The sequence below is a fragment of the Cervus elaphus genome, chromosome 20, assembly GCF_910594005.1.
Source record: "Cervus elaphus chromosome 20, mCerEla1.1, whole genome shotgun sequence".
Taxonomy (NCBI): domain Eukaryota; kingdom Metazoa; phylum Chordata; class Mammalia; order Artiodactyla; family Cervidae; genus Cervus; species Cervus elaphus.
In genome coordinates this window covers 114745255-114760402 of record NC_057834.1, presented here as the reverse complement: position 1 = coordinate 114760402, position 15148 = coordinate 114745255, and the positions used below count along the sequence as shown (strand labels likewise).

The 15148-nt window shown below is 42.3% G+C and overlaps 1 protein-coding gene across 1 annotated transcript in view; it reads right to left on the bottom strand.

Moving 5' to 3' along the window:
* The window catches only part of RAB3B (RAB3B, member RAS oncogene family), a 75776-nt gene that overhangs the window by 22915 nt on the left and 37713 nt on the right, over nucleotides 1-15148 (bottom strand). The window contains exons 3-4 of the mRNA XM_043877055.1: nucleotides 3825-3943; nucleotides 871-995 (exon numbers count right to left, since the gene is read on the bottom strand). Coding sequence (XP_043732990.1) covers nucleotides 871-995; nucleotides 3825-3943 — 244 coding nt within the window. The remainder of the gene's footprint in view (nucleotides 1-870; nucleotides 996-3824; nucleotides 3944-15148) is intronic.

The following is a 15148-nucleotide window of genomic DNA, read 5'->3' as shown; positions in this document are numbered from 1 at the left end:
CTATAAAGGATGTTTGATATCAAGAACATCATCACACTCAGCATACAGAGTTTGTTCTACAGTTGCCGGGCTTCCCAAGTGGCTCAGTGGTAAAGAATTTGCCTGCCAGTGCAAGAGACGCAAGAGACGCGGGTTCAATCCCTGGGTTGGGAAGATCCCCTGGAGAAGGAAATGGCAACCCACTCCAGTATTCTTGCCTGGAAAATTCTATGGACAGAGGAGCCTGGCAGGCTACAGTCCATGGGGTCACAAAGAGTCAGATACAACTGAGCATACACACACTCAGTCTACAGTTGTCAGTGGAGAGCAGTGCTTCTCTGGAATAATGGGTTTGTTTTTATCTTAAGGACCATCTCTGAACCATGTAACTGATTATGTTTCCCTCTTTGCAAGGGTTGCTAGGAAGCTCAAAGTGACTATTTCAGTCCAGCTCTTGCACATGCCCCAAAACTTACAAAATATAGTTATCTCACCCCTGGCCTTCTCTTATGTTCTCCTACCCTTGCCTTTTTTCCCTTTGCTCCAAATGTCTCATTTTTTTGTTGATATACTATGACGATGTTATAAGATACCTCAAATCCTTTGTGGAAGGAACTGGTTTAAAAAAAAAGATTTCATATATTTAAATTTTATTGATATATCCAGTGTAACAAAATATATATATATATCATAAATAATGCATTACCTAGAATTCATTAGCGTGAAGCCTACATAGATATGCCCTAAATATGAAACAACACACATAGAGCACATATGCACATAATTCAGGATCACAGCACATCCTTAATGTCCCAAATACAAACACACACTTATTCCCTCCATTTGCCCCACTCCAGTGCACACATGCACCCACATGTGTCATGTACATACCAAGCTGCTCTGCGAGGAGCCGGCCCTTCTCAGTGGGAACAACCCTCTCTTCCTCCATATCACACTTGTTCCCCACCAGGATGACCTGCGCATTGTCCCAGGAGTAGGTCTTTATCTGAGTAGCCCTAAAGAGAGACAGGGAGAGGACTGTGTTATTGACACCCTCCTAGGCTAGAAAGGACCCCAAGGAGCTCACAGAAGCCCCTTCAACAAGGTTGCAATCCCACAAGCCATGCATTGTGGCCAGTAAAAAAACCTCTTCTCGACAAGATTTTGAAAGTGAGCATGTATTATTTCTAAAATGAAAAATAAACTTTTAAATAGAGGAAATAAAACCAGACCTTTATATTGAGTATACATTTTTTGCGAAGCAGGTCTAACTCAGTCCCCCCAACACCTCATAGGTAGGAACAGTTACCCCCCTTTTGTTTCCCTACACCTTTACTGTGGCTTCTGTTATTACATTTGGCTGGATTTATCTGTCTCTCCTTGAGGGCAGAGATAGGCTTATTCTTTTTTATATATAATTTTATTTATGTATTTATTTTTTATTCCTGGCTGTACTGGGTCTTTGTTGCTATGCCGGCTTGTCTCTAGTTGCAGCAAGTGGGGGCTACTCTTCAATCCCCTGCACAGGCTTCTCACTGTCGTTGCTTCTCTTGTTGCAGAGCACAGGCTATAGAGAGCGCAGGCTTCAGGAGTTGCAGCACATGGGCTCAGTAGTTGTGGCTCCTGGGCTCTAGAGCACAGGTTCAGTAGCTATGGGGCACAAGCTTAGTTGCTCCACAGCATGTGGGATCTTCCCAGACCAGAGATCAAACCCATGTCTCCTGCAATGGCAGGCGGATTCTCTTCCACTGAGCGATCAGGAAAGCCCCATCTTTGTGGTGCCAGCCCCCCCGCCCCTCCCCCAGCATAGAGCATAGAGAAGTCAGTGAATGTCTGACGAAGGAAGGAGCCAGCAAATAGTTAATCCTGAAGCTGATCTAAATAAACTCTGATCCTATCCCAATACTGACATTCAATCTAACTCAACCTTAACTGCAGACTGAACGAACCAACTACCAACCCTGCTCCTAAAGCTGATTTCACTACCCATCTTCTCTTTAAGGGTGAAAAGCCACTTCCTCAATGGATGGAATTCACTCAACCACCATTTGTGGTGAAACTACATAGAGCCAGGTTCTGTGCTGGGCACTGAGGTTTAGATGGCAGATGGGTGCTAGGTTGGGATCAAGTTTCCCAGAGGCAAAACTGAAGGTCAGAGCTTGGAAAAAACAGTCTTCAGCCTCGAGGCAGGGACCTGGAGCCAACTCCCTGTGCCACTCTTCTGTCATCTTCCTCCCTCCTCCCACCTCCATCCACTCTCAGCTCCTAGATTAGCAACTTAGGTTATTCTTGGAGGAATCATCACCAGGTGTTAGAGTCACTGTATTCCTGAGGCAGGATGAACAGGGACTGATGGAGAAAGGGAAGGAGGTCAAGGCTGGCAGGGAATGGGCAGTGTGGAGATACTTAAAGAAAGAGCTAATCTCTTCATGGTGGGAGGTGAAGATGAGAGGAGATAGAGGGGAGAAGGGAGGAGGAGGGAAAAGTCAAGACTGGAGGGAAGGGAGAGAATAAGGGGAAAAAAACAGGAGCAAAAAAAGGTATAATGAGAGAGCAAGAGAAAAAAGAGGGAGGAAAGGAGAAAAAAGGAAGGTGGAGAAAAGGAGTTGTTAAAAGGAAAGAGGGAGAAAGGAGGAAAAAGGGAATGACCAAGAGGCTGAGAAGGAGAACACATGAGTGACAGGCATGTGGGTGGCACCCTAGACTGCTGTTCAGAACTGGGAAGTGGGGGTAGGCAGCCTGAAAGGTCACTCCCAGCTCAAGGCTCCAAGGAACCAATGGTGCCTCACATAGTCATGGCAACTGTTCCTTGGCAGAAGCAAAGTCTTCAAAGGGTAGCTGTTGGGCAGAAAAGAACAGAAGACAAACTTGGCACTGGCCAGCACTGCTGCACTGTGCCCGGCCTGCTCTGCCTCTCCGACTGTGGATAAGGACCAGGCACAGATTCTCCATCTTCCACATTCTTATTCTCTCCACTGAATAGGGACACCCGGTCCTGGCCTTCCCTCTTCGCCTCTCCTTCTCTTCACGCTCCCTTCTCCTTGTGAGTAACTTTCCAGGGAGAAAGAAGTAAGTCAGCAGTCCCCAACCATTTTGGCACCAGAGACTGGTTTGATGGAAGGCAGTTTTTCCAGGATTGGGGTAGGGGAGTTTAGTTCAGGCAGTAATGCAAGAGATGGGGATGTGGCCTGGGGGTGCTGGGGGCCTCTGATATAAGTTGCTCAGAGGCTATACCTCCAGGGAATTGTGTCAGATTCTATTGTATATTGAACTGTTATGAACTTGACCCCCAGCCCCCAGCCAAGGGATAAACTTTATAGGGAAACAATATGTGGATTCACTTAGTAATCTATCCAGAATGAATTTTTCTAAAATACTAATCTGAACCTGTTGTTTCCCAGTTCAAATGTCCTTACCCACAAATAAAATCCAAAGTCCTTACCCCAGCACATAAAATCCTTCATGACCTCTACTCTTCCTACCCTCTCACCTACCTTCTTGCCTTTGCACGTCTGTACTCCTTTTCTGCAACATTCTTATCCATTTGTCCCTCTGGCTAATTCTTGTCCATCTTCAAACCGTAGTATGTCAGCAATTCCAGGACACATTCCCTAACTCCCCAAGCTAGGTTTCTACAGCCCGGGTACCACTCTCATCACTGCACCTGTCACAGGATATTGTCATTGCTTGCTCACTGATCTATCCTCTCTGCTCATCTGTGAACTTTGTGAAGACAGGAGCCATGTCTTATTCATCTGGTTTTCCCTAACACATAGCGTAGGGCTTAGCACAAGCTAGGGTTTCATGAACAATTTGATGGATGGATGAATGAATGAATCTCATACCAGTCTTGGACAGCATTGAAAGATTCCTCATTGGTGATGTCATACATCAGAATGAAGCCCATGGCTCCACGGTAATAGGCTGTGGTGATGGTCCTGTACCGCTCCTGCCCAGCTGTGTCCTAGGTGGGGAAAGGAAGGAGTCAGCCTCATAGAAAACCTGTTTTTGTTTCTAAAAAGTCCCCAGGACAATTAACTAATAATCCAAAGTATATTTAAGGAGCATCTATTATTTACCTTGTACTTGGTGACTATAATAAAATGGTTTTTGAAACATCATAGAAATTAATAAGAAAATAATTAAAATCCCAGTAGAAAAATGAGCAGGAGGAAAGAACATTTCACAAAAGAACTGTAAATAGATAATTATTATATTAAAAGACTTTTCTTTGTTTTTAATTATAATTCTGTTACAGACAAGGATGTAGTGAGATGTACAACCTTACACCTTGTTTGTCGAAGTGGAACTTGGTTCAGTCTTTCTGGAAATCAATTCAGAAGTCCCAAGAGTATTAAAAATATTTGTACCCTTTGATCTGGAAATTTTTCCTTCTAAAAACTTTTTTACAAAAATAGAAAATCAGACTAACATTAATATTTATGCACAAAAATTTTGGTTACAACTCTATTTATTTATTTATTTATTTTTTACAACTCTATTTAAACAGTGTAAAAGTATCATTAACATATATCCAACTTTAGAATGGTTATGTGTTTATTTATATAAGATGGAACAATGCTTGTATGTGCAATGTAATGTCAGTTTCATAACGATATTTGCAGAGAAGAAAACTGAAAAGAAACACATCAGAAGGTTAATAGTGTCTATCTCTGTAAGAAAGGTAAGAATTATCAGGATTTTCATTTTCTTCAGGTATTTTTACTGTCTCTAATGCTAAACATGTATTATTTATACAAGGAGAAACAAACATTTTCACTAAATATATATATATATATGACTAAGACAATTCTTTATCTCAAGCAGCTCACAGTCTAGTTGGAAAGACAAACACAAACAAGCTAAGTCAAATCAGACAATAAAGCGTTAATGGAATACTCTGGGGTGCTTCACAATGTCCACACAGTCCTCATGTCAGGGACCAATCAGTTGTCTCTGCATCATTATACTTTTAGATGTGTGATACTGGAGCACATATAAAACATTTCTTCATATATTACCTCATTTAAATTTTATTAAAAAAACTCTGTGAGGTAAGGATCAGTATTTACATTTTATAGTTGAGAATGCAAAACTGCAGAGAGGGTGAGTGACTTTCCCAAGGACACAAACTGGTTAAAAAAAAAAAGCTATGTCTTAAATCTAGGACTTTTGATTCCAAGTCTGATGCATATACCATTATACCTCAGTCAATGAAAGGTTTATCCACAGGCATTTACTGAACACTACCCATAATGATATTAAAAACAAAAAATGGGAACAAAAGAATTATGACACGTCATTATTAGTACATATGTTACACCTATTATCCACAAACTTTAGAAAAACCCTGTAAGGTACATATTATTACTCCCACTTTACAGTTGAGAAAACTGAGGTTCACAGAGACTGTCCATCAAACGTAAGAATTGGGATTCAAAACAAGTCTGTCTGTCTGACTCCTACACCTATTTCAGTATCTCACCTTGGCTATGAATCATAATTTGTGTGATACAGAAAGAGAACAAGCATTATCCTTGCCCTCAGGAAGGCTCAGAAAAAGTATAGAGGTGGCTAAGACATACCACCAAACTCATAATTAGCAATGTCATCAGTGTCAAATAAGTGGTATAAAGAAAATGTGTCACACAATTCAGATAAAGTAGAAATATGGTGATTTAGGGTAGTTATGAAAGATGTCAAAGCAGAGATAGTGCACCAGTTAGGATAGATTGGGCTACTCAATAATTATAAGCAATCTCAAAATCTCAGCAGCTTCAATAACAAAGTTTTATCTTTCACTATTTTTATATATCCATTAAGAGTTGGCTGGGTGCTCTGCTCTTTGTCTGCCTCATTCCAGGATAAAGACTGACGGAGCAGCTATGAGAAGGAAAGAAAGTGTGTAAGTCATGTTTTGGCTCTTCTATTTTTCTCATTCACTGACCAAAGCAAGTCACACGCCCACACCCAAGAAAGCACAATCCTATAAAATGTCCAGGAGGAGAATGGGAAATGTGGTAGATGGCATAACCACTCCCATGGATGGAATCTCTACCAAGTCCAGCAGCATTACCTAAAGATGTGGTTACTTGGTAACAGAAGGAAGACAACAGGGATTTTCCTAAATAAGAATTTTCCAAGCAGAGAAGTGAAGGAAAGGTATTTTGGCATAAGGAAGAGTTTTTTCCCGTGGCTACTCCAGAAGAACTTAAGGAAGTGTGGGAAATGAGTAGGCAATGAAACTAGGAAGAGCTTTGAATGCCATGCTACGGAATTTGAATTTGATCTTTTAGGATCAAAGATTTTGAGGTAGGATATTAACATGATTTGATCTGAACTTTAGAAAGACCACTCTGACTGTGATATGGAGAATGAATTGGAGGAAGTAGAGATGGGAAGCAGGCAGGCTGGTTGGTGAGATCTTTGCAATGGCTCAGGTGAGACCCAAGAAGGATTTGAACTAGAGTGGTAGCCGTAGGGATGGAGTAGAAATAGATTCAACAAGTATTTAAGGGGTGACTTACAGACATGGCCAACAGGTCAGTTATTTTTCTGGCAGGGCCCAGTTTCTTCACGTCCTATGCAATTCAGCTCTGACCCAGACTTGCACATTACTCAGCAAAACAAAGTCTGCATTTAACACATCCACCATCCCTGAAGAGCATTTGCGTCACCATCTCCTTGTTTGTTAAGCATGGTTTGGGGGTGTCTTACTCTTTACTTCAAGCAGCTTATCAGACTATTCCTTCTGACCACATACAGTACGTCTCCCTAAGAGTTCTGGCAAATAGAATTGTATCCAGCTCATGGATGAGTAGTGTAGAATGAATGAGTAGATGGGTGTAATGAATATGTAGTGTAGAATGGGTGAGTAGATGAATGAATTAAAAGATGAATGAAGAGATAGATGAGTGAGTGCGTGAGTGAGGGTGAGTGAGTAAACATCTAACACAGGAATCTTAGGCACTAATATTAGAGAGATACTCACTGTCTGTTATATCTACACAAAAGCTCTGAGCGTTAGAGAGATACTCACTGTCTGTTATATCTACACAAAAGCGCTGAGCGTTAGAGAGATACTCACTGTCTGTTATATCTACACAAAAGCGCTGAGCGTTAGAGAGATACTCACTGTCTGTTATATCTACACAACAGCTCTGAGCGTGTGTACCTATGAACCACTGCAGCAGCTCTTACCTCTACTTCCTGAACTCCTCAGAGCCGACAAGACAGATGAGATTCTTTCCACCAGTCCCAAATCTTTCTCAGGCCCCAAATCTTGTTCTGTAGGGTTTAGAATTAAGCCACCTGTCCAGGCTAGGGACCTGAAGGCCCGAGCAGGATTTTCGAGCAACTGCACTGCCAGCAGTTCTCATCTCTCCTCACTCCACCTGCATTATACCACTTCTCTGTGACAGTTTCCAGTCTGCCATCTCTACCTGGAGTCTGGACCTGTGCCCCATCTCTTTGACAAAGAATCCTGCTACTCAGCTGATGCCCAATTAATTGTAAATCCTGGTATTGAATAATAAATAAGCTTGGACAAGGAATTAGTTTTACCTCTACACTCTCAGTGCCTTGGACAGGGCTGTGCACACATTAGGGATTCAATCACCACTTGCTAAACAAAAAGCCCATATGGTTTTGAGGTTAAGAGCGTGGTCTTTCGAGTTAGACTTCTGGGTGTAAACCCCTATTCTAGCACTTACTAACTTTGTGACAGTGGTAGGCAGCCTCTAAAATGAATCTCAATGATTCCTGTGTCCTAGTATTCACACTTTTGGATAATTCTCTCCTGGGGCAATTTTCCTTTTGGGGCCTTAGTTTCTTCATCTATAAAGTGGGAATGATAACAATACCTATTTCACAAAGTTACCTCAAAGATTAAGAAAGTTATTATATCCGAAAAGCTTGGAACAGTTCCTTATACAGCGTAAGTGCCACTTAGGCGTTGTTTTTGTACTTCCACAGTCAGCCCTAGGAGCAGGGCCAGCTTCCGAGGGTCTGCCCAGCAGGACTGAACAAGTCTCATGCCACGGGCCACCCTGATCTCATTCAGACCTGCTCAGGGCAGCATCCACTCAGGGTCTAAATGTGATTTGTCGTTGTTGTCATTGTTTAGTTGCTTAGTTGTGTCTAACTCTTTTGCAACCCCATGGTCTGTAGCCTGCCAGGCTCCTCTGTCCGTGGGATTTTCCAGGCAAGAATACTGGAGTGGCTTGTCATTTCCTTTTCCAGGGGATCTTCCCAACCCAGGGATCAAACCCACATCTCCTGCATTGGCAGGTTGGTTCTTTACCACTGAGCCACTTGGGAAGCCCCTCAATATGAAGCTTCCCTCAAAGGGCAGAAAATGGACAGACAGAAAGGGAGTGGATGAATTAAGAGTTGAGCAGGCTTTGGTCTGACTCGCAGATTTTCCTATCATTAACTGTGTGATTTTGGATGGCTTGGTTTTTTCATCTCTCTGAGGCTCAGTTTCTTCACAATTTGAATGATAATACTTACTTTGTAGGGTGTTTGTAATTAAGTAAGATTTTTTTAAATGTCTAGCTCATACTAGGTACTCAAGTATAGGAGTATTTGCCCCTTGTATTATTATTTAACTTTTCTAAGGCTTAATTTCCTCATTAATAAAGTGGTGACAATAATACCAGTCCTTTTCTTTAATGTTGTTTTTTTTAATTGTGGTAAAAGTCACATAATATAAAACATACTATTTTAACCATATTTAAGTCTACAGTTCAGTGCCACTAAGTACATTCACATTGTTGGCCAACTCTCACCATCATCCATCCCCTAAATTTTTCATCTTCCTAATCTGAAACTCTATCCCCATTCCCCCTCCCCAAACCCCCATCCCTGACCCCCTGGCATCTACCAATGTACCTTCTGACTCTATGAATTTGACTATTCTAGGTATCTCCTATAAGTGAAATCAAATAGTATTTGTCTACAAAATAATAATACCAGTCCTGAAGTGGTTGTGTGAGGATTAGAGATAATGTATTCATAGAGCTTGGGAGAGTGCCAGGCGCATAGTAGGTGTGTAATAAAGCTTATAGTAGCTGTGCTTATTACTGTCGACATTGTTGTTTTTCACCTAAAGAAAAGCAAGGTTGGAAACAACAATCCAGCTCTCACGATCCTGTGCTCAATGGAAAGTGGCCCAGAGAATAGCTACTGAAACTCCCTCTCTCTTTTATTTTTAAAAATCACTTTGATGAACATTGATTCCCCTCCCACTGATGAGTCAGAAATAGAACCAAAGAGGAGACAGGAAGGAGGAAAAAAAAGAGGCATGACTCACCATCTACTTGAAGAAGGAGACCGTGTCATCAAGAGCAATTGATTCACTTCTACGAAGCAGACATTCATTGAGCTCTTCACATGGGCAGAGCACTATGCCAGAGACTGGACACGGGGACACGCAAGCCACTGCCCTGGCCTCCAGCAGCCCTGTCAGTGTGACTGACAGACACAGGGGCCAGAGAGAAGGGTGATAACATTAACTGAACACCTACTATGTGCCAGGCACTTCAATAAGTGCTTCATATATGGCATCTTATTATTTGTACTAACCAAAAAAAAACCTGCTAAGTGCCAGGCGCTATGCTAAGCACTTTTCCTATTTTACTTAGTTTTCAAAACAGCCTTGAAATACTGTTATCTGTACTTACAGATAAAGAAAATTTAAATAACTTGCCTAAGATCTTGTAACCAGTTCATGGCAGACTGAGATTCAAACCTAGGTCTGATTCCAAAGCCTGTGCTCTTCCCAGAATATCCTTTGCTGTAGGTTATTCCTCCTAACTATTACATCAGCCTGAAGCAGGACAAGTTTGAGTCCCCATTTTATATATGAATTAACTGAGGGTCACAGAGTTTAAGTAGCTTGCTAGAGTCACAAACTATAAGGAAGTAGAGTCAGGATTCAAATTCTGTGTTTTGACAAAAGCTTGCGTATTGTCTACACAGCCTATAGCCCAACCAGACTGTATATTCTGAATTCCTCTCTGCTCCTCAGGATAAGACCCAGCCCACTTCCAGAGAGGAGAACCTCCAACCATGTCTAAGGTTTCCTAAGGCCAACATCTCTCCTCCACCATAGGAAAGGGCTGGAAATCACCCACAAAGCTTAAATAGAGTCATGTGTCTGGCACACAGGTGTTCAGCCAATATTAGTTATCTTCTTTATCTCCCACTGAATCATCGATCCAACACACATCCATCATTTCTGGAATTTCCACATTGTCACCCACACATGCAGTACTCATTTCTGCTCCATATGTCTGTTCATGTACTCTCTTGGCCACATATGCCCTCTCCCAGCTCCTCCACGTGTCTTAACTGTCAGACTGTTGAATTCTAAAATTAAAAGTAAATCTTAGAAGTTACTCAATCCACCCACTTACTTAAAAAACGAATTCCTTCTATAGTATACTTGCATTTAAGTGTTCCCAGTGTTAGATGCCTACCACCTCAAAAGGCAGCCACTCCACTGATGGACAGTTCTGAGTATTACAACATTTCTTCCTTCTGTTGAGCTGAAAGCTGCATGTGGTAATTTCTACCCATTGATTTAATTCTGTTCTCTGGAGACCCAAAGAATAAATTTAATTTTTCACTCATGTGGCAGCCCTCCAAATATTTAAGTCCTATGTTTGTTTAGCTCTTAGAGTTTACAAAGTACTTTTTTCTTATTATCTCAGTTAGTTCCCAGAGAAATCCTATGAGAGAATAACCAATATCTCCATTCCATATTAAAAAAAAAAAAAACCTGAGACTTGTAGAGGTGAATGATGAAAAGAGGCTTAAATAAAACCAGGTCTTCCAGCTCCAAGAGACAAATGTTCTTGGCACTGGACTCCATCTCTGATGTTTCAAATCATCTGTCACAGGAGCCACAATCAAACGGAATGACCAGAAAGAACAGTGACGGGAATTTGAAACAGTGTCATGGGGAGAGCAGCTGAAGCAAGAAAGAAGCTCTGAGGAAGGGTACTGCCATCTCCAAATATCTAAAGTGCCTAAAGGATTTTCATTTTTTTCCTTTCTTTTTTTTTCTGAATCTTCACTGGGCACTGATTCTGTGGTAAGTGTTGGTTAGGTCCTGAAGATATAAGGTTGAATATTATACACGCCTGCTTAAACTCTATACTGTCTGTTTACTGTCAAGAGAAACATGTATTGAATGGGGACTTTAAAGCAGGAGGGGCCATTCCCACAGAGCCTTCTAGCACCTTTCCCTGAGGCAACACTCCTCCTCTGGCGCTCACCTCAGCTCAGCAGAGAAGCCGCCCTGACCATCCTGGCAATGTTAAATGCTACAATTACATCCTCTCCTGGCACCATGTACTTCTCCTTTGTAGCACTCATCCTCACTGCAATTTTGCATTTATTTGTGCAATTATTTGATTAAAGTCTGTCTCCCCTGCCAAACTGCAAGGGCCATAAGTACAAGGTGTCTGGTTTTGCTTATTCTTTGGTGTCCAGTGCCTGGCAAAACACTGGCACAGGGGGCGGGGAGATTTCCAATAAATATTTGAAAAGGACTGAAAGGGTGAACTTTGGGATAGAGCACAATGAATGTCAGATGGGTCTTTCTAAATCTCGTCTTCTAAAATCTCATCTCTTTTGGTCTAAATCCCTCCCTTTACTTCCCACAGGCCACCTCATAGGCTACAAGCATCTCAGTAGAAAGCAGACCCTTCAGGATTGATTCAGTTCCTTCCCTCCCATTCCTCCACTGAACCAGTGAGTTTCAGCTTTGCCTAACTACTTGTGGTTTTCCAAACACTGCTCCTTCACATCCCTGGACCTTAATCTGATACACTGATCTTTGCCTAAAATCCCCTTTCTCCTTTATGATTCACAACTTTATTCAAGGTCATATCCTCTGAACTGTCCTTGACCTCCTCTCCCCTGACAAAGGAACTTCTTTCTCTGCCCTGTTTAGTTTGGCATTAGATCATTGCATGTATCACATTTATTAGAGTTACTGGGTTATTCATCTCTGAGACCCAATATTTATTTAGTTAAATTAAATTGCAGGTCCTCAATTATAGCACCCACCACATAGTTAGTTAGTTAGTTCAGTCCTCAGTCGTGTCCGACTCTTTGCAACCCTATGAATCGCAGCACGCCAGGCCGCCCTGTCCATCACAAACTCCCAGAGTTCATTCAAACTCATGCCCATCGAGTTGGTGATGCCATCCAACCATCTCATCCTCTGTCGTCCCCTTGTCCTCCTGCCCCCAATCCCTCACAGCATCAGGGTCTTTTCCAATGAGTCAACTCTTCACATGAGGTGGCCAAAATATTGGAGTTTCAGCTTCAGCATCAGTCCCTCCAATGAACACCCAGGACCTATCTCCTTCAGGATGGACTGGCTGGATCTCCTTGCAGTCCAAGGGACTCTCAAGAGTCTTCTCCAACACCATAGTTCAAAAGCATCCATTCTTCGGCGCTCAGCCTTCTTCACAGTCCAACTCTCACATCCATACATGACAACTGGAAAAACCATAGCCTTGACTAGACAGACCTTTGTTGGCAAAGTAATATCTCTGCTTTTAAATATGCTATCTAGATTGGGCATAACTTTCCTTCCAAGGAGTAAGCGTCTTTTAATTTCATGGCTGTAATCACCATCTGCAGTGATTTTGGAGCCCCAAAAAATAAAGTCTGACACTGTTTCCACTGTTTCCCCATCTATTTCCCATGAGGTGATGGGACCAGATGCCATGATCTTAGTTTTCTGAATGTTGAGCTTTAAGCCAACTTTTTCACTCTCCTCTTTCACTTTCATCAAGAGGCTTTTTAGTTCCTCTTCACTCTCTGCCATAAGGGTGGTGTCATCTGCATATCTGAGGTTATTGATATTTCTCCTGGCAATCCTGATTCCAGCTTGTGCTTCTTCCCGCCCAACATTTCTCATGATGTACTCTGCATAGAAGTTAAATAAGCAGGGTGACAATATACAGCCTTGACATACTCCTTTTCCTATTTGGAACCAGTGTGTTGTCCCACGTCCAGTTCTAACTGTTGCTTCCTGACCTGTATACAGGTTTCTCAAGAGGCAGGTCAGGTGGTCTGGTATTCCCATCTCCTTCAGAATTTTCCAGTTTGTTGTGATCCACACAGTCGAAGGCTTTGGCGTAGTCAATAAAGCAGAAATAGATGTTTTTCTGGAACTCTCTTGCTTTTTCGATGATCCAGCGGATATTGATAATTTGATCTCTTGTTCCTCTGCCTTTTCTAAAACCAGCTTGAACATCTGGAAGTTCTCAGTTCACGTATTGCCAAAGCCTGGCTTGGAGAATTTTGAGCATTACTTTACTAGCATGTAAGATGAGTGCAAATGTGCAATAGTTTGAGCAATCTTTGGCATTGCCTTTCCTTGGAATTGGAATGAAAACGGACCTTTTCCAGTCCTGTGGCCACTGCTGAGTTTTCCAAATACGCTGGCATATTGAGTGCAGCACTTTCACAGCATCATCTTTCAGGATTTGAAGTAGCTCAACTGGAATTCCATCACATCCACTAGCTTTGTTTGTAGTGATGCTTCCTAAGGCCCACTTGACTTCACATTCCAGGATATCTGGCTCTAGGTGAGTGATCACACCATTGTGATTATCTCGGTCGTGAAGATCTTTTTTGTACAGTTCTTCTGTGTATTCTTGCCACCTCTTCTTAATATCTTCTGCTTCTGTTAGGTCCATACCATTTCTGTCCTTTATTGAACCCATTTTTGCATGAAATGTTCCCTTGGTATCTCTAATTTTCTTGAAGAGATCTCTAGTCTTTCCCATTCTATTGTTTTCCTCTATTTCTTTGCATTGATCGCCGAGGAAGGCTTTCTTATCTCTCCTGGCTATTCTTTGGAACTCTGCATTCAAATGGGAATATCTTTCCTTTTTTTTTTTGCTTTTCGCTTCTCGTTTCACAGCTATTTGTAAGGCTTCTTCAGACAACCTCCTCAGACAACCCAGCACATAGTAGGCACTTAATAAGAATGCTGGTGAATGAAACTCAAAGGCTGATCCTGTGCTAAGGACAGAAAACTCATTTAGAAACTCAGGACTGGTAGAAAAATCACCTGTGAGAAAAGGGTCCCCTCTTCTTTCTGATTCCTTTCCAAGTTATTAGACAAAAGAGGAAGGCCCAGAGCAGTGACAGACTTAAGAAGTCACACAACTAGGAAGAGGTTATCTCCAGGGCCTCTGTCCGTGCTTGGATCCTGCCCTATTATCTACAAGCTCGCTAGTCAAACTTCTCCCGGCCGCTCTTTAACTCATTCCCTCCAGGTGAGGTTGCGGGGGGTGGGGTGGGGTGGGGGGATGATGAGCATCAGGAAGGCAGGTAATAAGAGCTTCTGAGCTGGTTCTCCCCTTATCCTACACCCTGATCCACAGCTGCCAAACTCCAAACGCTTTGTATTCTGCAGCACCTGGGAGCCGAGGCATCATGTCCCATAGGAATGGGCGGAAAGCAGAAGGAGAGAGCTTTTCAGGGACATTTGGTGGAGCCAAGGAGAAGCAAAGGATTGAGGAAAGGAAAGTGTGTCCCCTTAAAGCTGGCTTGGTGTTACACCCATCTGTCCTCAGTAGTATAGACCACACTTGGAGCACCCTACAGTTTATAAGCATTTTTGTTGCATCATCTCATTGGATTCTAACAATGACCTTGTGATACAAACTTTTGCGAGTCAGAAGAAGCCAGTCTTTGAGCTCATCCAGTCTTGATTGCTTTATTTTGCATGTAGCGAAACTGCAACTCAGAGAGGTAGAGTGAGTTTCCTAAGATGTTACAGCTTCTCATTTTTTTGACTAGGCTGGGACTCAAATGCAAATATTCTGACTCCACCTCCAGTATTCTTTCCAGCACACCATGAATTACTGTCACTATTGATTTACAGATAAGAAGATTGGAGTCCAAGGAGTTCAGTCACAGGTAGTGATCCTTGTGGACAGCGGGCAGGAAAAGAGGTCACTGGAACCCAGGATTGGGTATTCGGAAGCACTTCCCTGCCCACCGTAATTCCTATCTAACCTTTGAGGTCCAGGTCAAAGGGCACCTACTCTGGGAAGTTCTTGGGAATCCAATATCAAAATTCATCATCATTTTTTTGGACCTTCACAGAATATACCTGAGCCTTATTTTAGTG